This window comes from Sciurus carolinensis, chromosome 1 (assembly GCF_902686445.1).
Source record: "Sciurus carolinensis chromosome 1, mSciCar1.2, whole genome shotgun sequence".
In the NCBI taxonomy this organism is placed as follows: domain Eukaryota; kingdom Metazoa; phylum Chordata; class Mammalia; order Rodentia; family Sciuridae; genus Sciurus; species Sciurus carolinensis.
The window spans coordinates 202,083,325-202,108,367 of record NC_062213.1 but is presented as its reverse complement, the minus strand read 5'-3'; the positions used below and the strand labels follow the sequence as shown (position 1 = coordinate 202,108,367).

The following is a 25,043-nucleotide window of genomic DNA, read 5'->3' as shown; positions in this document are numbered from 1 at the left end:
CTGTGTTGTTTGTTTTTTTTGTTTGGGACTTAGAACTTGGACTGCATAACATATATACAGTGTTAAATAGTTGGAATAGGCCATTATAAGAAGTTTTTATTTATAATTTATATCACTTACTGCTTCGAGAAAGGATTTGAGTAACTTACTACAAATATCACATATACTGATTGAAACTTACCATTTCTATCCCATAGCTGAACTCAATTCATCTTTGCCTGGACAATTACAGATGCAATTAATGTTAAGCATTGTCATTGATTTTGACCATAGAAGGCTATATCAGTGGCATGTTGGGATTTGAGTGTGAGAGTCCCAGTGGATATGACCCAAAAAAAAAAAAAAAAAAAAAATGTAAAAGGTAACCAGATATTAGAACTAATTAACTTCCTAGATAGAGTTTAGTACTAAATGTCTAAACTTTGGACTTGACCCCATCTTTAAAATGTAAAAAGAGGTGGGGTACAGTGGTGTACTCACGTAATCTCAGCTACTCAGGAGCTGAGGCAGGAGGATCCTAAGTTTGAGTCCTGCCTGGGCAAGACCCTGTCTCAACATGAAAAAGGGCTGGAACTGTAGATCACTTGGTAGAGCACTTGCCCAGTATGCATGAACCCCTAGGGTCGATCCCTACTACCACTACTACTCTTCCCGACCCCCTCAAAAAGGGAGAAAAGTCAGTTTTATTTAGAATAGCTTATTTTAATCCATGGTCCATAGGAGCTACTGTTTTTTGATACACTTCTTGGTTTATGAGAATAAAATCATGTCACTAGTAAAAAGGAAGGTAAATATTTCTTGACAGCAGTGGCAAGAAACGAATGTCTGATAAATCTAAAAATTAAGTTATTTTAGATAGTGATTAAAACCGTTGGGGAACCTGTGTAGTTGCATTGGAAACTGAAAATCTGATCTGTCAGGAGATCATTTCCATGCAGTCTGATTGTTGACTTTGAGTTGGATTGCAGAAAGAAGTTTTTCCTTATATGATCTGTATCAGTATGGCCCATGACTGATTTTTATTCTAGACTCAAAGATCAAGACTAGATGGGTATTTCATATACATACACACACAAATTTTATTTATTTTAAGATCATTTGTTCAGTATAGTCATGGTCATTGGTACCATATCAGGTTCTAAAATCTGCTTGGTCTTCAGGGAAAGTATTAGATGGAGAAAAGCAACAATGTTATATAAAACAATTTTTCATAGCATCTTAATAGGGCTTTTTAACTATAGAACTTATTTTTTTGTGGTGCCACAGATAGAACCCAGGTTCTTTTTTTTTTTTTAAATACTTTTTAGTTGTCAATGGATTTATATTTTTTTTTATTGATTTATATGTGATGCTGAGAACTGAACCCAGTTCCTCACACATGTGAGGCAAGGGCTCTACCACTGAGCTACAACCCCAGCCCCCAGAACCCAGGTTCTTACACATGCTAGGCAAGCTCTCTACTACTGAGCTACATATCCAGCCTCCTTTTTAATTAAATTTTATATTGAGACAGGGTCTCATCAGATTTTCTAGACTGGTCTCAAACTTTCTCAAACTTGCCATTCTCTTTCCTCGGTCTCTTAGTATCTGGGTTTATAGTCTTGCACTACTATGCCTGACTAAAAATTTACTTTTAATACCTATTCATTTTTTTATAATTTTTTTTTTTAGTTCTAGGTGGAAGCAGTATCGTCATTTGTTAATTTGTTTTTATGTGGTGCTGGGGATCGAACCCAGTGCCTCACACATTTGAGGCAAGTACTGTACCACTGAGCTACAGCCCCAGCTCTACCTGTCCATTCTTTATAATTTATTCCTTAAAAATGCAGTTCAACGTGGCATGGTGGTTTATCCCTGTAATCCCAGCAACTCAGGAGGCTGAGGTAGGAAGATCACAAGTTCTAGGTCCCCCTTGGCAACTTAGTGAGACCCTGTCTCAAAATCAAAACTTAAAAGAAGAAAAGGTGGGGAGGAAGTGACTGGGTCGGAATGTAGCTCAGTGGTAAAGGGCCCTTGTGTTCAATCTCCAGTACCAAAAAAAAAAAAAAAAAAAAAGACCTGAGGATGTAGCTCAGTGGTAAAGCACCCCTGGGTTCAATTCCCAGTACACCCCTGTGCAATTCAGTGGAAAACACTATCTTTTAAATAGATGGTTTGTTATATAAATTTGTTACTGTGTAGTGAATTTGTACTAATGAATTTAAAAGACTGCATTAAAAAAATCTGTATTCTAATGAGCATTTACTAAATTATCAACATATGAATGTTGCTGAATTAACCACAACACAGGGCACAATGAAGTCAGTAAAAAAATGAATCAATAGAGCAGTCTTGAAGAAAGAAAAAGGAGGTCTGACTTTCAACTCAGAAAGGTAGATATTAAGGAATGTATGGTTTAATGCTTCCCACTCCATGGTGACATTTGACCTTGTCATTGAAAGATGTGGACTTTTGTGGTAGGTTGATAAGGGAGGTTGGGTTTCCAGGAAACCACCTGCTTGGTGTAGAAAGAGCGGCTGGTAGAGAAGGGCACTTAGAGCTGGGTAGTAGAAGCTGAGACCAGGGAGGTAGGTTGAGTCATGGAGCGTTGGAATATTTAGGTGATGCTCTGAGGCCATGGGAACCAGTTAGAGATTTTTAAGGAGAGGGAATAACATGAACTAATCTCTGCTTTAGGAATATAATCCTGGCAGTTTTCTATAGGAAAACCAGAAAAAAACAAAAATCAAAACTAGTATTATTGCATTCTTATTTATTCACCTTGCTAAATGATCAATTTGTCTTCTCCTCAGAGTCCCTGATAATCCCATGGTACCTCTGAGAGTAAGTGGAAGTTCTATAAGATCAAAATTAAGTAATTAGGTAAAAATTAATTGAGAATTATTAAAATGAATTAGATCAAAACTTCTTTTTTTTTTTTTTTTCTTTTTTCGTACCAGAGATTGAACGCGACCACTGAGCCACATCCCTATAGACAGGGTTTCTCTTGAGTTGCTTTGCACCTAGCTTTTGCTGAGGCTGACTTTGAACCCTTGATCCTCCTGTCTCAGCCTCCTGAGCCGCTGGGATTACAGGCATGCACCACTGTACCCAACGACCAAAATGTTTGTCCCTTTAATATTAGTGAATGCTTCTGGAATTTTTGCTTCATTCCACTTTCCTAATGCTTCTAATTATGTGTCATAAGGAAGGAAAACTGGTCAGAGGAACAGTCTAGAACTGAGGCTGTGTAAGTGATTTAGGGTAAATATAGTTACCTTTCCTGCCTGCCTTTCTTTACTGGCTCTTGAAAACTTGAAAAAAATATTTTTATGCTAATTATTAAAAAGTATTGTTTTCTAGTTGGGTGTGGTGGTGCCCACCTGTAATCCCAGCTGCTCTGAAGGCTGAGGCAGGAGAATTGCAAGTTCAAAGCCAGCTTCAGCAATTTAGTGAGACTCTCTGTGTGTTTTGGTAGTAGGGATTGAGCCCAGGGTGCTCTACCACTGAGCTGTATTCCCAGGTCCTCTCCTCTTAATTTTTAATTTTGAGCAGGATCTCGCTAAGTTGCTGAGTCTGACCTTGAATTTGCAATCCTCTTGCCTCAGGCTCCTGAGTTGCTGGGATTACCAGCAAACCCACCACATCCTGTACTCCCCCTCTCCCCCCTACTGGGGATTGAACCCAGGGCTGCTTAACCACTTTGCTTAAAACCTCATTATTGCTGAGACTGGCTTTGAACTGGGTATCCGCCTGCCTCAGCCTCCTGAGTCACTGGAATTACAGGCATGCACCACGTCACAAGGTAACTTTTTTTTTTTTTTTTTTTTTGATGGTGCTGGGGATTGAACCCAGGGCCTTATGCATGTGACGCAAGCCCTCTGCCAACTGAGCTATATCCCTACCCCTTCTTGTAGCTCTTTTTTTTTTTTTTTTTTTTAAGAATTGCAAAACTATTTCTTTAGAATCACCTTTGTTGCAAATTTAAAACCTGGGAAGGCCATTTTTCCCACTTAAAGTCTTCATAAATGTGGACAGTGTAGTAAGTATGTCATTTAAAAGGATCATGTTGAAAATGGTAAAAGATGGTATCCACAGGCATGCATCACTTGTCAGAGGCAGTGAGATCATCAGGCAGCCTGAGCACCACAGGTTATTTCACAGTCCAGCAATTACAGCTACTTTTAATGGGAGGGAATGTGGTTTTTATAATCCAACAAGGGAAAACTGTCCCTAGATAACACTCTAGGAAGGATTTCCAAGTATTCAGCTTCACATGACAATGACAGTTTCTGTCCCACTGGCTTTCTGACTTCACGACTCTCATGTCTTTTCATCACAAAATTTATTGGAAACGTTCTTTGAATGTAGCATGATATTGGAATGTGGCCAGTGAAATCCAAATCCACTGGATCATGTGATTGAACTTTCAATTAGATTTGCTAATGGGTATTCGTGAACCCTGATGCCACAGAAAGTTAGAAGACAAAGGAACTCAAGCAAGTCCTGCTTGATTATGGTTACCGGGCAGCCATACCCTAGGGAGAGCTCATTTGGCTGAGGTTGCAGGTCATTCACTATAGGCGCTTGTCTAACTCTGACCTGGAGCCAGGAGGTAGAACAGGTGATGGACAAATCAACAAGACCATTAATGGACGCAAAAAGCCTGAGGAGCCCTCCTAGCACACCTGAGATCTTCATCATCACTTCAAACCTCAGCCCAATGTATGGCAACAAACAAGAAAACCCCTGTAACTTTTTAAAAATACTCTGTAATTGTTTCTCTTTGGTTTTTCAACTTGATTTGAGATTTACATAATAAGCGACTTTTTTTTTTTCTTTAAAGGAGCAGGGAGTTTCAAAGCTGTTTTGGCAGACATGTTATTAAAGAGACACTTTATAATATTAGGGAAGTAACAAAGTAACTTTTTTTTGTTTGTTTGTTTGTTTTTTGTACTAGGGATTGAACTCAGGGGCGCTTAACCACTGAGCCACATCCCCAACCCTTTTTTATATTTTATTTAGAGTTTCTTAGGTCCTTGTTAAGTTGCTGAGGCTGACCTTGAACCTTGTGACCCTCCTGCCTCAGCCTCCTGAGCCACTGGGATTACAGGCGTGGGCCACTGGGATTAGAGGTGTGAGCTACTGCATCTGACTTTTCTGTTCCTGATGATTTTTTTAAAATGAGTTTCTGTAGATATCCTTGACTGAAAAAAATATCTTTGCATATGGTTGATAACACAAGCCTCTTTTATAACTCTTCCTCCCTAATTATGCTGTTTATTTGATTAAACTGGGCAATTTGTTCTGTAGATTTTCCCATATTTTGGATTTGTCTGATTATATTTTTGGCATGTTATCTAAATTGCCTCTTTGCTCCCTATGTGTCTGATGAACTGGTAGATCTAAGACTTCTTTCTGTTACAATTTCGTTTTAAGGGAGTAGGGCAAAAATACTTTTAGGTGGTGCTGTGTATTTCCTGTGTAGCCCCTCAAGAAGCTTATATGGCCTTGGTGTCCTACCTCTTTTTTTGTGTGTGTGGTACTGGGGATCGAACTCAGGGCCTTGTACTTGCGAGGCAAGTACTCTACAGCTGAGCTGTCTCCCCAGCCCAAACAGTTTTTTTTCCCCTCCACCCCCTACCCTCGTCTAAGGGTCCCAGTATTTGAATTGCAGCCCTTGCGCATGCTGGGCAAGCACTCTGCAGTATGAGCTATTTCATCAGCTGGTGTCCTACTTCTAGTGATGTTGAGACTGATCAATTGAATGGGACATGGTGGCACATAAATTGTAATCCCAGCTATTCAGGAGACTGAGGTAGGAGGATTGAAAGTTTGAGGTCAGTCTGTGCAACTTAGTGAAACTCATCTAAAAATATAATTTCAAAAGGGCTGGGCAAGTAGCTCAGTGGTGGAGCACTCCCCTAGCATGCATGAGGCCCTGGGTTCAATCCCTAGCACATGTGTGTGTGTGCGCACGCGCAGCACAGACACAAAACTGATCCTTTGATTTGGATGTTCTAGCCTAATTCATAATATTCTCCCACCAACCATCCTTACATGTAATGCATTTTAACAGCCAATGGTGATTGTGGCAGAAAGCCTTTATATTAGTAGTGTAAAAAGATGCCATTCTAGGTCATTTCTTCTCCATTTATTAGCTAGAATTTTCTGTAAAGAACCTACCCTCACTGACTATTTGTTTATCCTGGGATATTTTTTTTTTTTTTTTTTTTTTTTTTTGGCGGTGCTGGGGATCAAACCCAGGGCCTCGTGTTTGCAAGGCAAGCACTCTACCGACTGAGCTATCTCCCAAGCCCCTGGGATATTTTTAAAAATATTTTTTAGTTGTTGATGGACCTTTATTTTATTTATTTATTTATATGTGTTGCTGAGAATCAAACCCAGTGCCTCACACATGCTAGGCAAGTGTTCTACCCCTGAGCTCCAACCCCAGTCCTAACCTGGGATATTTTTTATTTTGCTAGTTTTCAGAATATTGAAATTTTTCTTTATTATTCTTTCTTTGGTAGTTCAAGGGGTCAAACCCAGGGCTTCATACATGCTAGGCAAGCAATCTACCACATATCCCCAGCCTATAATATAGACATTTTCTAAAGTGTCATTATGAACTCATAACTTCATATATTTGATGTTTTCCAATTCATTTACAGTTTAAGTTTAATTTTTTTTTTTTTTTTTTTAGTTATAGATGGACACAATACCTTTATTTTATTTATTTATTTATTTATTTTTTAACGTGGTGCTGAAGATCGGTCCTAGTGCCTCATGCATGTTAGGCAATTGCTCTACCACTAAGCCACAACCCTAGCCCTTCTTGTTTTTTAATGCTTTGATTATCCTGTTTGGTCAGTGGGAGCTCCTTTAAGTGGTCACCTCTGTCCTTTGGACATGATCCTATTTATCTTTGATAGAATTTTGCTGTTGGGCACACCCAAATGTTCTAGGGTTTCCTTGAAATTTCTTGTCCAGACTTGAAATTAGCCATTTTTTTCAAGGAGCTCAAGTTCAAAGAGATTTTTTAAGGAACAGGATTTTTTAAGGAACTTTGAGAAGTTATTAAGAATAGTGTAAGCCAGGCATGGTGGCACATGCCTGTAATCCCAGCAGCTTGAGATTCTGAGGCAGGAGGATCATGAGTTAAAAACCAGCCTTAGCAACTTAGGGAGACCCTGTCTCAAAATAAAAAGTAAAAAAATGGTCTGGGAATGTGACTCATTGGTTAAATGCCGCTAGGTTCAATCCTTGGTACCAAAAAGGCAAGAATAGTGCAAAATAGAATGCAGTCATGGAAAAATGATAGCAATGTCTCATAGTGTGTTTGAGGCTGTTGGAAAGACCATTGATTCCTGGGATGTTTGGATAAGGCATTTGGGAAGAGGTGACTGGAGCTGTGTACTGAGAGAAAGAGAGAGCGAGAGAACCTATATGCCCATTGTAGGGTAGAAATAAGAGGTGTGAGAAAGCGTCTATGTGGAATAGTGGAGGAGCTTGGCTACAACAGAGTACCTTGACTTTGGTCTTGACCTTGGAAGAACTGGGGAATATGAGAAGGTTCTTAGAATTGAGAGTGACATGGAAAGTCATGCTTTAGAAAGGTTTGATCTTCTAACTTGGTTAAGCAGTAGTTTAAAGCAGTGATTCTTGGGTAGGGATCTGCACCATAAACTTTGAAAGAAAAAACAAAAATAAAAACCCCAATGTCAGGATCCTATCTTTAAAGTTTTGAACACTGGATGGGGGAGTCTAGACTCATTTGTTTTTCAAGACATGACTGTGTGATTTTGTTTTGTGTAGCTCTGTTTGATTGTATTGAATCAAAGACTGAAAACTCAAAGAAGAGTTCATTTGTTGTGGGTATTCTAGGCATGTGGTAGTAAGTCCATGGGTTAGGGATGCAGTGAGAATGAGAGGTGGGGAGGGACAGGACGATGTACATTTCTGTCTGAAAAGTTTCCATATGGTTTTTCATGAATAATGTCAACACTTTAAAAGGATTCTAAGAGAAAGAAACAAAGATGACCCCAGAACTTAAACAATGGGGCCTGGGAGAATGATGTTGGTTGAAGTGGGAAGATTGGAAGATTGGCAGTTTTGGGGAGAAGATAATGGGTTTTTGGATGTGATGAAAGTCGAGATGATGGTTATATATTAAAGGGAACTCTAGGAGGTTGAAATGTGTTTTTGTCATGCTTTATCAGAATGCATCATTCTTTCTTGGTGTGGTACTTAACTAGTGAATATAAGATATGCTACATCAATTGGAACTCCCAAAATAACTTCCAAAGTTTTCATTTGATAAATGTGATTACAAAAATATTTGATATGTTCAATACAGTACTATTAGCTCAGTGTAAAATGAAATGAAAAACAGATTGGAAAAAACTTTGCAACATATATAAAAACATTAATATTAAAAATATTGTAATCATTTAAAGCAAAACCAAAATCAGCAAATAGGCAAAGAACTTAAACAGATAATTCTCACAGCTCAGTAATCCAGTTCCTTATTGTTCAGCAGGCACTGAGCTCTTGAAACAGGTACTATTATAAGTGCTAGCACACAAGACAGGAGATTCTGAACACCTTGGTATGGCCTGAGATGGACAGTAAGAACTTCAAATAGTGATACTACTGTTAGGGGAATTAGTGCAGTGAGGTAGAGGGGGACTTTTGGGGTTTTGTTTTGTGCTACTGGAGGTTAGTATTTCTAAACTGTGTTTAATTGTGTGGAAACAACTGGTCAGAGTTAAATACTATTTGGGTTCCCTGATAATTGAACTCATAAATACTTTTCTTTTTTAACTTTTCCTTTTTTATGAATATTAATAATGAGTATAGACTTCTTCCTGACTAGAGAGAGGTGGAGATGACTTACATGTCATCCCCCCCCACACACACACAGAATAGTTTGATTTTGTTCTGTTGGGATGGAAATTATTCCTTAGTAAATGTTCGTACATTTGGGGCTGGAGTTATGGCTCAGTGTAGAGTGCTCATCTAGTGTGCGTGAGGCAGGTTCAATTCTCAGCACCACATATAAATAAATAAAATAAAGGTCCATTGACAACTGAAAAATTAAAAAATAAAAAAAAAGAAAATATTCACATTTTTTTCTGTGGCTTCCTTCAGTGAAATGTTGTGATTTGATTCTGCCATGAGTCCCTGGGACATCTGAAGTGTAGGACCTGAGTCTCTGGGAATCTTCTCTGCTTATTGTATAGAGTGATCATAAGGGTCAAATGAGATGCATGCCAGGGATCTTCAAAGTTAATCACTACATAGGCATGATTAAAGAACCAGCACAAACTTATCTCTGTCCTTTGCTGTTTAATTATACATCGTGTAACCAAATGGTTCAAAGTATAATGAAAGTATAGAAAGTTCAATACAGAGGTAATAGGTGGTTTGCAGATGGGAAGTTAACTGTTCAAGGAACTCTTTCAGCAAATAAACATTGTAAATTTTTCATATACCATTGAAGGTTGATCCAGAAACACAGAAAGCAAGATAGATACCTGTTTTTTGGTAGGGTTTATTTTATTATTTTTTTCAGTTGTAAATGAACACAATACCTTTATTTTATTTATTTATTTTTATGTGGTATTGAAGATTGAACCCAGTGCCTCATGAATGCTAGACAAGTGCTCTGCCAGTGAGCCACAACCCCAGTCCTTGGAAGGGTTTTAAAAATTAAGTTGTTTAGGAACTTTTTAGGTATGAGAAGGAGATGATGGAATAGGAAACCAAATTTCATTCTTCAATATTTGATAATTTACTACTAGTTATAAGATTTGTGGGGGAGAAAGGGAATGAGATTTTTAGAAATGAAAACACATACAACTCTTAGGCGTCAGTTTGCCTGTCCTTTAATTTTGACTGTCATGTGGAACTTTTTTCTTTTTAAAGGAAACTTGAACATAACTTCAAAAGAAGATTTGATTCTTTATTTCTGGACTGCATATATCTTACGAGGCCATCAGAATGTCGGGAGCCTCAGTGAAGGTGGCTGTCCGAGTGAGGCCCTTCAATTCTCGAGAGACCAGCAAGGAGTCCAAGTGCATCATTCAGATGCAAGGCAACTCGACCAGTGAGTGCATTGTCTTTTTTTATCAGTTGTAAAATATCTCACCTTCTTCACCTCCCTCGCTGCCCTTATTTCTGTGATTAGAATAAATGAACATTTGTATGTTAACCCTTTGAATTTGGCCATTCTGAATGATCTATTCAGTGCTTCCTCTGAGATGTTTGCTGCTGTACTTAATTGTGGACTGTATATTTGGCTCTTTGTAATTGGAAAGCCTGAATAAATGAACTGATTTAGCTATTGTTAATGCTTACTAAATAGTTGACATCTTAATGACAGTAAAGGTGTAAGCTGTGATTTTTATTAAATCCTGACATAAAATATCTATTAAGGCCTCAAGATGCACTTAATAGGTATTTGAACTTGCCAAGATGGTCTTAAAATTTGTCTTCCTAGCCGGGCATGATGGTGCATGCCCATAATCCTAGGGTCTTGGTGGGCTGAGCAGAAGGATCTCGAGTTCAAAGCCAGCCTCAGCAACTTAGCAAGGCCCTAAGCAACTCAGCGAGACCCTGTCTCTAAATAAAATATAAAAAAGGACTGGGGATATAGCTCAGTGGTTAAGCGCCCTTGGGTTCAATCCCTAGTACCAAACAAACAAACAAACAAACAAACAAAAAAACTTCCTAATTTAAACTGGTTGAGTTGAACAATGAATATAACTGTAAACAATGAATGTAACTGCAGTATATCTATAAATTGATATTAAAATGATCAGCCCCTGCTTCCTGTTTCTCAATAGAATTATTTGGGTAAAATATGACTTAAACTTGTTTGTTTCATATCTGCACTACTTAATTACTTGATATGGGTCTGTGGGCAAATTATTATTTAAAATACAGGTGGGCTCTTCTATCTTTAAATCTATAATTTTGTGATATAGCAGAATCATTGATCTTTCAGACAAAATACTAAAGTAACCATTCTGACCTAATCTGCTTGTGTGCCATTTGCCAGTGTTTCTTGTAAAGGAGTCCTCTGGTGGGAAATATTTGTTGTCAGCTAGATATTGCCGCCTATATTTCAGGATAGTCCATATACAAATTAAAGTATTTCATTAATACACAGGGTTTCTAACAAACTGGTTTTTAAATAAAGATTCAGGTACTGGGTGTGGTGGTATGTAGCTATAGTCCTAGCTACTCAGGAGGCTGGTGGGAGAGGATTGCTTGTGTCCAGGAGTTCAAGCCCAGGCTGGACAACAGAGCAAGATCCTATCTCAAAATAAGAAAGAAATAAGAGAAAAGAAAAGGAAAGGATTCAAAAGTAGGAGTCTAACCAGGTGTGGTGGCACATTGCCTGTTATCCCAGGGATATAGGAGACTGAAGCAGGAAGATTACAAGTTGTAGACCAGCCTGGACAACTTAGTGAGACCCTGCCTCAAAATAAAAAATAAAAAAGGTTGGAGATGCAGTTCAGTTTAGGATGCTTCCTGGTTTAATCTCCAGTACCACATACAAAAAAGGTAGGAGTCTGAATAACTATACCCTTATAAGTTAAGTTTCTTTGTTAGTTATGCCAGTGATTCTGTGAATTCTATGAACAATTGTCAAAGAGATACAGAAGTCAACATTTAATGTATACTTTATATAGGTAAACTTTATGGAATATAAATTACATGCGAATAATGCTTTTTTTTTGGTATTGGGGATTGAATTCAGCCACATCCCCACTCTTTTTTATGTTTTATTTTGAGATAGGGTCTCATTAAGTTGTTTAGGACCCTGCTAAATTGCTGAGGCTGGCTTTGAACTTGCAATCCTCCTTCCTTAGCCTCCAGAGCTGCTGGATTATAGGTGTGTGTCTCCACGCCCAATTAAATAATGCTATTTTTAAAAAGTCAGTATTAATCACTTGCTTCTTTTTTAAATTTTGAACTGGACTTAACATTGAATTAGAGAACAATATAGTAGATAAATGTTTATGTTCTTAAATGTCACTCGCTTAAGCTATGTTACTATTTATGCTTTTTTTTTATGGACACATAACTTTATTTATTTACTTTTATGTGGTGCTGAGGATTGAACCCAGTGCCTCACACATGCTAGGCAAGCACTCCACCACTGAGCCACAACCCCAGCCCTTATGCTTCACTTTAATAATTAAATTTTATAATTATTAAATTTTACAATTTTAGTTTGTATAGTTGAATTTTATACATTAAGTAAGTAAAATCCAGTATTGAACTTATCTTATCTGTCTGTAAAAAATGCATTTATTTTAACTTTGGAGGCATTTGTAGCTCTTGGAATTAGCTCTAAATGTGCTGGTATATATTGTAAGTGCTTTTAAAAGTTGGACTTATGGGAATTCTGGATCTGGAGCAAGAATCAATACCAAAAAGAACTACCTTTCTCTGAATGTTTTAAATCTTGAACGTCTCTTGCTGATCCAGGAGAAATTTCCATGATCAGGGGGATCTATTTTAATTAATGCTTGGGATATCTGTTGCTATTTTTCTTATCAGATCAGAAATAATACTGAAAATTTTAAGTAGAAAATGAGAATTAAAAGGCCATGTTCAGGCTGGGGTTGTGGCTCAGTGGTAGAGTGCTTATCTAGCATGTGTGAGGCACTGGATTCAATCCTCAGCACCACATGTAAATAAATAAATAAAGTAAAGGTATTGTGTCCATCTATAACTAAAAATTTGTTAAAAAAAGTCATCTGTTTAAAAAAAAAAGCCGTGTTCAAGAAATATGTTTTTAAAAATGTAAAATTCAATATATAATAAAAGTAAATGGAAAATTTTTATTATTATAAGTAATGATACTAATTTTTTTTCTTGATAGTTTCAAAATGCCCACATCTTAGATTAGTCATGTTTATATTGTCAAGGTCAAATAGCCTTATCTTATTTTACCCCCAATATTGATTTATTTATTTTTTTATTTTATTTTATTTTATTTTTTTATTATTATTTTTTTTATCTGTAATGCACATTTTATTGTCTTTTTTAATGTACAGTATTTCATTTGAACCTCACAACAACCCTGTGAGGTAGGCAGGGAAAATACCAGGTTCATTTTACAGATAATGAAGTTGTCAGCTAAATGACTTTCCCAATTATCATATAACTAGTAAGAGGTAGAGGCAGAGATAGAATAAAAACCATTGAGTTTCATGTTGGGGGCTCTTTTCTCTAAAACACAGAGTATAATCTAACCTCATAAATATATGAGAGGTTTTTTGTTTTGTTTTTTGTTTTTTTGATGCTGGGGATTGAACCCAGGTCTTGCTCATGCAAAACACATGCTCTACTAACCTCTTAATATTTTTAACATTTAATTCTCATTTTTACATTTTTGATTCAACTTTGTGTAGGCTACAATAAAGGACCTAATTCCAAATTTTCCATGCCAAATTTATACTTTCCTACCAAGAAAAACCTATCGGCATAGAACATATTTTTTGGAATGCACCATTTTATTGGGTCTTGTCTAAAGGAACATAAGCAACATGAAAGACCCTGATGGTCAAGGAAACTAAGTCAGAGGAAGGGATATTTTAAAAGTGTATTAATGGAGTTGGGTCCCTTTCAGCTTTTACTTTTGTGAGAGGGTTCAATGGAGAGTTTTAATAGATGACACTGGAAGCCTTTGAAGAGGATCTAAGTCTTGATGTGGTTACTCAACTCTTGAATGCATAATGATGGTGAGCCATGATCTTCAAAAACTTGGTATTTGCTCTCCCAAAGTGCTAGGATTTGAATGCCACAATACAAATTGATTCATGTTTTTGTCCATTAATGGTCCGTGGGTTTCTTTAAATGAAGTCCATGTTAAAGTCCATAGATAGCAGTGTTCTGTAAAAACTGCCAAGGATCCAACGCTCTCAGAGACCACAGACGCCCCGCCTTATTTTATTTTTATTTTTATTTTTTTTATTGTATTGATTTATTTTTGTGAAGAAACATTTACCCATATAGTATAAAATTCAAAAGGTACAAAATATTTCCAGTGACTCAGGAGGCTGAGGTAAAAGGATTGCAAGTTTAAAACCAGCCTTAGCAATTTAGCAAGACCCTAAACAACTTAATGAGACCCCGTCTCAAAATAAGAGAGGCTGGGGAGGTGGCTCAGTGAAGTGACCCTGGGTTCACTAGTACCAAAAAAAAAAAAGCACAAAGAATGTACATTACAAATGCAACTTCCCCACAGCACCCCAAGGACTGGGGATTGAACCCAGGCATACTCTACCACGGGTACATCCCCAGCCCATAGTTTTTAAATTTTGAGATAGGGTCTCTATAAATTGCACAGGGTGACCTCAGCCTCCTGAATAGTTGGCATCACAGAAGTTTACCACCACGCCTAGAGCAAAGACTTGTCCTGCCACATTGTCAACTAATTCTTTTCCTCATACCGACTTGTATTAGATTTCCTTCCAGAGACAATTTAGGTTTACTTTTATAAATAGATTAAGCAGTAGCATCTTTTTCTAATGTAGTTCTTCCCCTTTTAATTAATGATAAGTTGTAATGGCAGCTGCTCTGTATTTTGTTTTCCTTTTTTGGTGGTACTGGGGAATCCAGAGATGTTCTATCAATGAAATTTATCCCCATGTTTTAATTTTTTTAAAATATTTTTTTAGTTGTCAATGGACCTTTATTTTATTTATTTATATGTGGTGCTGAGAATCAAACGCATGCCTCACACATGCTGGGCAAGCACTCTACCACTGAGCCACAACCCCAGCCCCTTAGTTTTTTTTAGGCAGGGGGAAAACTCAGCTTAGTTGCTGAGACTGACCTGGAATTTGTAATCCTCCTGCTTCAGTCTCCTGAGTAACTGGGAATATAGGTGTGTACCACTGTGTCCTGCTGCCTTATGTGTTTTAAGTATTTGAGTAATATCCATGTTTATAATTCATAAAATTTTTCTTTGATTTTAGCATGAAAGACTAACCATATAATTAACAAGATTTTACTATTAGCAAGTATATACTATAAGCCTTATGGTATGCTAAGTACTCCATAAATTATCAGAAGTAATTCTGATAATTCTGTTTATTGTCTAGAACAATAAACTATCAGAGAATGAAGTAAAATTAAAGGCTTGTTGTAGTCCCTTTTCTGTTGGTATAATGGAATATCTGAGACTGGGTAATTTATAAAGGAAAGAGGTTTATTTTGACTCACAATTTTTGAAGTTCAAGCGTATGGTACTGGCGATTGCTTGACTTCTTGAGTTGACCACATGCTGCTTCAAATAATGGACGAAAAGTAGAAGACAAGCAGATGTGTGTTTAAGAGTGAGGGAGGGGCCCAGCTGCTTTATAACAACCCACTCCTGTCGTAACTGACTCTCACAGAACTACATCAATTGCTTCACGAGGGTGGAATTGGAATAATTAACTGCCCCGCTTTGGTACTATGGATTAAACACAGAGATGGTGCTTAACCACCGAACCACATTCCCTATTTTTATTTTTTATTTTGAGACATGAGCTCGCTAAGTTGCTTAGTGCCTCACGGAGTTGGTGAGGCTGGCCTTGAACTTGTGATCTTCCTGCCTCAGCCTCCTGAGTCACTGGGATTACAGGCATGTGCCTCCACCTCTCAATACTGTTACTAAGCTTCAACAAGAGTTTTGGTGAAGACAGACCATCTTTTAAACTCCTGTGAAGTTTTTCTATAGAGGAATAAATCTGGATCTGCTTGATTTCTGATTTTGCTAGTTTGGATTAAAACTCACTAAAAGGGAATGGGGATGTAGCTTGCCTAGCATGCACGAAGCTCTGGGTTTAATCCCCATTACTGCAGGGGGAAAAACAAAAACAAACAAAAAAAACCTAAGAGATTATTGATGGCTAATCAAGAAGGAATTAGGTCTCATATCTAGGCTGTGTGACTCACTATTTGACTTTATTATTTCAATTGTATAAAAAAATGAAGTCAGTTTAGAGGATAAACTAAAATCACTCAAATATGATATTTAGTTTGGAAGAAGAATTTCAGATGTTTTAATTTGTGTAGAAAGCAAATTGAAGAAGGCAATAATATTCCTAGTTGAAAACCTTTTGAGAGTAGGCCCATAAAATTTTAGAATTGGTTGGGACATAAGTTCTATTCACCTGTTTTGGCTTATCTGCCACAAAAATTCCCAGAATTTTTAAAAATACTGATTTCTTTTGATGAAGTATTATAGATGAAATGTCAGGGTTCCCCCTCCTTTAAAATTAGTGTATTATAGTTATGTATAATAGTGGAGTTTATTTTGACAACTGATTTTTATTAAAATTAATACTTCAGTACTAGTATGTGAAAACCCATCTCTGGACCACCACTATGCTAAACTAATAGTTTCTCTCACCACATACTGTCCAAAATTGGCCTGTACTGCCAGTTCCACCTTGCCCTTCCTTTCTTTCCCTTCTACCTTTTTGAGAATCTGCTATAAGATGAGTCTATAGTGATTGCAAAGTCTAATGCATTGTTGGATCCTGCCCTTTATGGCATCCTTAAAGTTCATAATAGGAGATACCAAGATATATGCAAATAACTAATACAAAATAAAAGCGATCAAAGTGATAATTGCCATTAAAAAGTGTTTTTAAAAAGTAGAAATGTGAGTTTGGGAAAGAGTAAATGCAAGGAGTCATTGATGAAATAGTGGTTAAGTAGGACCTTGAGGAGTGAGTAGGATTTAACCTAATATATCAGTATAGTGGATGTTTGGCAGTATTAATGATTAAGCGTTGGGTTTAGATGGGGAGAGTGTATGCATTGTTGAAAAACGAGATGAAATGGAAATGAAATGAATATGCAATAGCCACATGTGTTCGCTTCATTAAAAGGCTGCTGTGCTGGCAAACTGGCCTGTACTGCTGCTCACAGGGATTATAGCTGATTGCACATGGAATGCAGTGGAATGTTCCTGCTATAAGGTCTTTTATGAAAAAGTAGAGAAGTATAAAGAGTGCTTTAGGGAATGTGCAAAATCTGAAAACTGAGTAGTAGTCATTTTACCTAAGCTCTTTCTGATCTCGAAAGAAATACTTTCCATGGCCCAGATAAACTTACTGCCTTGACATTTTAGAGTCCTGAGTGCAAACAAATGGCTTTTTCAGTAATATCTCATTATATTCCAAGTTTCTCCCACTTTGGAGGCATTTTTTATTGTCTAATTACTTTGTAAAAAGGAAAATGGGACAGTTAATGATTTAACTGCTCACATTTATGAATAGGTTATGTGTATAAATGAGCAGACACCAAATATACATAAATTCAGAGAAATAGGAGGTGTATAAAGCTGGTTTTTCACTTCTGATGTGAGGTATACTCCATTGGGTGATTTGAGTTGTGGTCATTTGTTTTATTTTTAACCATAGAATTCTGTCTCTTGCCCTTTGGCAAATCTCATTCATTTATTATCAGTCTTTCTTTGTCTAGGGTCTTACCACCACCCAATGCCTAATCTTAGAGTCATGGAAGTAATCCTGATTTTTTGTTTATTGCTTACATTAGGTATTTTTAGAGTGAACCAGGGATGCTTAACCACTGAGTCTCGTCCCCAGCTCATTTTATTTTGAAACAGAATCTTGCTAAGTTACTTAGGGCCTTGCTGAATTGCTGAGGCTGACCTCGAACTTGCAGTCCTTCTGTCTCAGCCTCCAGCCACTAAAATTGCAGGTGTGTGCCACCACACCCAGCTACATTATGTATTTTTGGAAAGTTTTTTTATTTATACACATATATTTCCAAACGAAATACACACACATCACAGCTGGCACAAAGAATGATTCCATTTCCATTGCTGAAAATTTGGAATGGAGGAAGAGCAGGGACAAAATGGAGATTTGGGAAGGAAGAATTGAAAAAGGCAAGCTTTTGAATTTGTATTTTCTAGCATAAATTATTACTATTTTTTGTGGTACTGAGGATTGAATCCAGGACTCACATATGCTAGGCATTCTACCATTGACTATATCCTCAGTACCCCACCCTACTGTTTATGCTCCTCGGGATTGAGCCAGGGGATGATCAATCTCCTGCCTTTTTTAGTTTTAATTTTGAGACAGAGGCTTATAAATTGCCCAAACTGACCTACAAATTGGAATCCTCCTGCCTCAACCTCCTGAGTAGCTGGGAATTACAGGCATACTCTACCAAATAAATAAGCCCTTTTTATTTTATTTTGAGACAGGGTCTCCCTAAGTTGCTCAGGCTGATCTTGAACTTCCAGTCTTTCTCTCATGGCCTCCCCAGAAGCTAGGATTTAGGCCACCACACCTGGCAATCTTATTTCATCTTGCAAATAAAGATGTAGTGTTCCTATACCTGCTCATAGCAGGAAATAGGGCATATCATATGCAAGGCATACAGGTCCTTGCTTACAGCATGCTCATTCAAAACCTTTTAGCCAGGTGTTTGCTCTTTTCTTTTCCGAAGGGAGGAATCTTTAATTTTTTATATTTTTTTCCATTTTAAATTGGTGAATTATTATTATATATAGTGATGGGATTCATTGTTACATATTTATACATGCACACAACATAACAGTATAATTTGGCCAATGTTATTTCCCAGTATTTTGCTTTCCCTCCTCTTATCCCTCCCCTGGACTCTTCCCTATACTCTACTGATCTCTCTTCTATTTTTATGGGATTCCCTTCACCCCCACACCTTTCTTCTTTTTCCTCTCTGGCTTCCACCTGTGAGGGAAAATATTTGACCCTTGACTTTTGGAGTTTGACTTATTTTGCTTAGTGTAGTATTCTCAAATTCTGTCCATTTTCTTGCAAATGACATAATTCCATTTGACTTGGTTAAATTAATCTTGTGTATATATACCACATTTTCTTTGTCCATTCATTCATTGATGAACACACCTAGACTGGTTGGTTCCATAGTTTGGCTCTTGTAAATTGTGCTTCTGTAAACAAGAAGGGGTATAACTGGATCATATTGGTGGTTCCTTTCTTAGTCTTTTGAGGAACCTTCATATGGGAATCTTTACTTTTACATTCACATGTTCTTTGATTGAATGATTCTCATTTACTGGAATAAAAGAAGGTAAGCAATAGAATATAAAGAAATTTATAGGGCATAGGCAGAAGAGTTTAGTGAACTGTATTGAAATCAGATTGGGTCCCAGTGTCAGCAAACTTTTTAAAAATTTTGAAATGCAACATTTTTCTTGTGGTTAGGGCTTGCAGCTGTAGCAACAAGGGCGGGGAGAGAGAGAGAGAGAGAGAGAGGTGTGTGTGTGTGTGTGTGTGTGTGTGTGTGTGTGTATTTGGAGATGGCAAGTGAAAATAAAGGTGCCTCTGAAATGATGCTACATTTTTACTCAACCGGAGTTGGTTAAAATCAGAACAGGTCAACAAAGGGAAAGTCTAGCACTCGGGCCTGATTATTAGTGGCCTTCTCTTCCTTCAAGGAGATTGTCTATAACTGACAGCACATTTCCTTAGCAGAGTTGGGGAAGATGGTGATCCTTGAGGCCACTTTTCTTTGTCACAGACATGTCTGTTGGCCACTGACTTGGTTGGGGACTGTTCTCACACTGATTCTTCTGCCCTCTTTCAAGTTTTAAAAATACCACTTGCCTTCCCTTCCCTCATAATTCAACACATACTTTTTTATTCTACATCCAACAGAGTTTTATTTAGTAGTTCACAACTTCTCATGTTGCCAAGCTGATGTTCTGAAATGTATCTCTATATTTATGTTGTTTATTCTGCTTGGATAAAGTTTATGGTTGTAGAGAGGATATTAGATCATGCCCACTTGTAGATAAGATATCAGGTATATTTCTTTTTGTTTTATACATTTTAAAACTTATTGCATTTGATTACTTAGGTATATCTTAGCAAGACGTTTGTGGTAAAAGGAAAATTGGTTTTGGTATGTTATAAGCAAATATTCTAAATTTGCTTCTAATCTGCTTGATTTTAGAAATGAAGATGATTGACATTAAAGTGTTGATCGGTTATATGAATAAAAATTAATGGCATATTGATGTTGAAACCATTTTTTTCTTCTTTGCATATCTTGTAGTTTTTCTCAAGTTCCTACTGTAGAACTTGTATTTATAGCACTGCCATGAGAGCAACTGAGGATTGCATGTTTTGGTTGCTTCAGTAAACAATGGAGAATTCTTTTTACTTAACTACGATTTTGCAGTTGTAATTGCTCTCTGTGACTTGTCATTGTTTTCTCCACATTAGGAAAATACTGGGAGTTATTGTTCAGAGGAAAGAATTATTTGTAATTATCTTGGGTATTTTATCTGTTTTCCAGCAAATTAGAATAAGTAGCATGCTTATTTCTTATTTAATAGCTCTTTAATCTGGCTGTCAGGGTCCTCTTCTCTGCAGCCCTTGAGTTATGTCCTGTTGGACTAAGTGCTGATAAGCAGTTTTCACTTGGCAAAATGTGTCTTGTAAGAAAGACAGCAAGCAGCCTGAAGTTCTGAGGTTATGTTTGATATCTCTTATATCTTCCTAAAATAAGTGTTCAGTACATTGAATTTGCTTTACCTTTCTCTTGTCATTTGCTATATATAATATTTCTTCTCAATTAGTAGCAACTTCTTTTAAGTATCTACTGAACAATCTTTTTTTTTTTTTTTTTTTAAACTGTTTTTCAAATAGATCAAAAGGAGGCTTAGAGTCTCAGGAAACTCTGGAGGAGTGCCAGTTTTTTTTTTTTTTTTTTTTTTGTAGCAGATAATAGCATATTACTATTCTTCCAAGACATTGACTGCTTCTCTAACTCTTGTCAAGGAGTTGTCCTCTGGTATTTTACCTAGTATCAACTTTACTTCATTAATATCACGACTTAACACTGTTGATTAAAAAAATACAAAAGGTAGATAATTTGTTAGCTCTCATAGCATAGGTTCTACCTGTCTTTGTCCCTTGTTTCAGAAGGCTTTATTAAACATATTTAGTATATCCATTAATGAGACAAAGCAGTCAGCTCTAAAATGCAAAAATAACATGCTAAAGTCTTTTGTTCTGAAAACAAAAGTAATCGGGAAAATACAGAAGGCACAAAGAAAAACCATTTCTAATATTACCCACTTAGCTACTTTTAACATCTTGATGTGTAGGCTACTCTTTTCCTTCCTTGTACTTGTTGTACATATTAAATTTTTTGCATATTTAGGTTATTTTATACACAGTGCTTTTTAGCTTACTTTTCTTCATCTGCTGCTTTCAGTGTAACTTTTTCTACATGACTTAGTGACTATATAAAAATCTATAATATGGGTATATCATAGTTCTTTTTTGGTAGGGTTCCTTCTAATTCATGTAAAACTTCAATAACTTTTTTTTGGTACCCAGGGCTGTTCTACCACTGAACTACACCCCCTAACCCTTTAAAAAAATATATTTTATTTATTTTTATAAGGTGCCAAGGATTGAACCCCGTGCGTCACATGCTAGGCAGGTGCTCTGCCACTGAGCTACAACCACAGCCCACCCCTACCGCTTATTTTTTGAGACAGGGTCTCAAAGACTGGCCTTTTATTTTATTCCTTTTTTTTTTTTTTTTTTTTTTTTTTTAATGTTTGGGCATTAAACCCAGGGCTTTGTTGATTCTCAGCATGTGCACTATTCCTGGCTACACACCCAGTCCAGCATCCTAATTTAAAAAGTTTTTTTAGGTGTTTACAGGGGAACAATATATCTAGAAGGTTTTTATTTTTCATTTTATTTTATTTTTTTGTGGTGCTTGGAATTGAACCCAGGACCTTGTGCATGAGAGGCAAGCACTCTACCAACTGTACTATATACCCAGCCCCTAGAAGGTATTTTTTATGTTAGGTTTTTTTTTTTTTTTAAATTGAACCCAGGGGCGCTTAACCACTGAGCCACATCCCCAGCCCTTTTTTATATTTTATTAGAGACAGGGTCTGAGTTGCTTAGAGCCTCCCTAAGTTCTGAGGCTGGGTTTGAACTCAAAATCCTCCTGCCTCTGGAGTTTCTGGGACTACAGGCGTGTACCACCACACCTGGCTTAAAGTTTTTTTTTAAAGTGTAATTATTGGAATTCTTTTCTTTCTTTTGCAGTGCAGCGGATTGAATTAGGGCCTCATGCATGCTAGGCAAATGTTTTACCACTGAGCTATACTCAGAGTCCTTGGTTCATTCATTTTTTTTTTTTTTTTGTATGTTGATGAACCATTATTTTATTTATTTATATGTGGTGCTGAGGATCGAACCCAGTGCCTCATACCTGCTAGGCAAGTGCTCTTGCACTGAGCCACAACCCCAGCCCTTGGTTCATATTTTTTAAAACTCTTTTTTAATGCCTTTATTTTTAAATTTATTTTTATGTGGTTTATGATCGAACCCAGCGCCTCATAGGTGCTAGATAACCGCTCTACCACTGAACCTCAACCCCAGACCCCCTTGGTTCATTCTTAAATAGATTATATCAGAACAGTTAATCCCAAAGCTGACTTTGGTTAAGTCTACCTGCTTCTTTTTCCTTAAGGACAAATTAAGGTTAACTGTTTTTTTTTTTTTTTTTTTTTTTTTTTTTAAAACAAAATAATGTGATTCATTAGTGTCCTTCAGCAACAGAATTGACTTCTTCAGATGTATGGTCTATTTCAGTAATAAAGATTTCCTGTCATCTTGTTCTAGTTCTTTAATATTTGTATCTTAATGTTTATAGTGTCTTTTAAAAAATATTTTTAGCTGTATATGGACACAATACTTTTATTTATTTATTTTATGTGGTGCTGAGGATCAAACCCAGTGCCTCATATAGGTGAGACAAGCGCTTTACTACTAAGCCACAATACCAGCACTTACAGTGTGCTTAATAGCTGCATCACACTTAATTATAACGAAATGTTTCAGTGTTTTTTTTACTAATAGGGAGGGTTAACTCAGAAAATAAGGACCTTATCTGTCTTGTTCTCAGTACATAGCCTTAGTGCCTGTTATTTAGTAAATATTCAGTGAATGAATAGATGAATCAATCAAGGGAGACTGAAGTCCCAACGTGTATACCGAAAAATTATTTTTTCCTTTCACTTGAGCATGAAACTGCTATATTAAATAATAGTAAAATGCCCACTATTACACATTAATTCAATTAATTTATTAGTTGTGCTTTTTTTTTTTTTTTTTTTTTTTTTTTTTTTTTTTTTTTTTTTGCGGTGCTGGGGATTGAACCCAGGGCCTTGTGCTTACTAGGCAAGCACTTTACCAACTGAGCTATCTCCCCAGCCCTCAATTAATTTATTGCACATTTTTTTCTTTCTCTTTTATTTTTTTGGTGCTACTACTAGGGCTCAAACACAGGGGTGTTCTCCCACTGAGCCACATCCCCAGCTATTTTTATGTTTCATTTTGAAGATGGGGTCTTCCTAAGTTGCCCAGGCTGTCCTTGAACTTGGTATCCTTCTGCCTCAGTCTTTCCAGTAACTGGAATTTTACAGATGTGCATCACCACACCTGGCTTTTGGTTTTCTTCCTCCCTTGCTCTCTCAACCCTTCCTCTCCTCTCCCCTTCCTTCCCCTCCTCCCCTTTCTTCTGATGCTGGGTGTTGAATTTAGTGCCTTATGCATGATAGGCGAGTACTCTACCATTGCCACTGAGCTTTATTCCCAGCTCTTCCCCTGCTTTAAAAAAAAATTTTTTTGTAGGTGAACAGAATGCCTTTATTTTATTCATTTATGTATATGTGGTGCTGAGAATTGAGCCCAGTGCCTCACACATGCTACGCAAGCGCTCTACCACTGAGCTATAGCCCCAGCCCCCGTTTCTTAAATATGCTTAAAAATAAGATTTCAGGGCAAGAGTGTACCCATATTTTATTTAATTCTTCCTCTGTTGTCAGGCACTTGAGCTTTAGATTCTAATGGAGATGTTGGGCTACGGTATATCTCAGTGTTATAATGCATAGAGTGCATGTTTAGCAGATGCAACATGCAGGGTTCAATCCCCAACATCAAAAAATAAAAATAAAAAGTTGCATGGTTATCGTAAGGATCAAATGAAATAATATGGTATTTGAAAAATTAAGTTTTTTTTCTGGTTAATTTTAGTGCCTAAATTACTTTAAGTGGGGAATATAAGAGCAAAAAATTATTGAAACGATCACAGAGTTGGAGCGGGCTTTTTCTTTTGTGTATTTGGAATTGCTTTTTGTTACATTATATAATTTAAACTTCCTCAACTACTTAAATTGTTTTCACATCAAATCATCTAAGAGAGACAACAGGACAAAAAGTTTTTTTTTTCCGACTGAGCTATCTCCCCAGCCCTTTTTTTTTTTTTTTTTTTTAATAATAGGAAATCTAGTCTTCTTTCTTTGATGCTTTGCATCTTACTCTCTAGTCTTTAGAGGTTGCCTTGATGAATATTCAAACTGAAAAACTTTTATATGTGCTTTTGGTTTCTCATGTCCAGAGGTTGGTTCATCCCTTCCCTTCCTTCCTTCCTTCTATCCTTCTTTGCAACTCTTAAGAGATGTTTTGGAGTTCTTTTTAAAAGCTCATGCCAGTAACGTGGTACTGATTGCTTTTGGTAATTGCCCAGTGAAATGTGAAACCTTGAAACCTTGTAATGGGAGTGGACAGTCTGGAAAGCCAGTTAACTTTATAAAGGGACCACTACTTCTAGTCCTGTTAGGCACAGTGGTCATTCATAGATTTAATTTTTGCTCTGTCAAGGAATGGGTATTATAATAGGCTAAGACTTTTTAATTGTATTGTTTAGGGGGGGGTGAAGCTGTGTACATATAAGTGGTAGGAATAAGAAATATGAAATTAGATTTTCAAATGTCTGTGGGAAATTAGGTTTTTGCTGCTCAGCATACAGGCTGCAAGGCCACCAGTCTTTAGCCTTGTCTTAGATATGCATAATAATCGAAATAGTGTGATGACTGTTAGGAAAGCACTGAGACTGGGCTTCCAGATCAGGGAGGGGAAAGGTAGGAAATGTGTGAGAAACCCTTTGTTTTGGAGAACAGGGAACTGAAGGGC

At 36.9% G+C, this 25,043-nt stretch overlaps 1 protein-coding gene and 1 pseudogene across 11 annotated transcripts in view; one reads left to right on the top strand and one right to left on the bottom strand.

Moving 5' to 3' along the window:
* The window catches only part of Kif1b (kinesin family member 1B), a 148,996-nt gene that overhangs the window by 6,506 nt on the left and 117,447 nt on the right, over nucleotides 1-25,043 (top strand). For all 11 annotated transcript variants that reach the window (XM_047541980.1, XM_047541955.1, XM_047541924.1 and 8 more), the window contains exon 2: nucleotides 9,910-10,090. In XM_047541980.1, coding sequence (XP_047397936.1) covers nucleotides 9,985-10,090 — 106 coding nt within the window. In that variant the 5' untranslated portion in view covers nucleotides 9,910-9,984. The remainder of the gene's footprint in view (nucleotides 1-9,909; nucleotides 10,091-25,043) is intronic.
* LOC124967078 (oocyte-secreted protein 4A-like) lies at nucleotides 4,164-4,680 on the bottom strand (annotated as a pseudogene).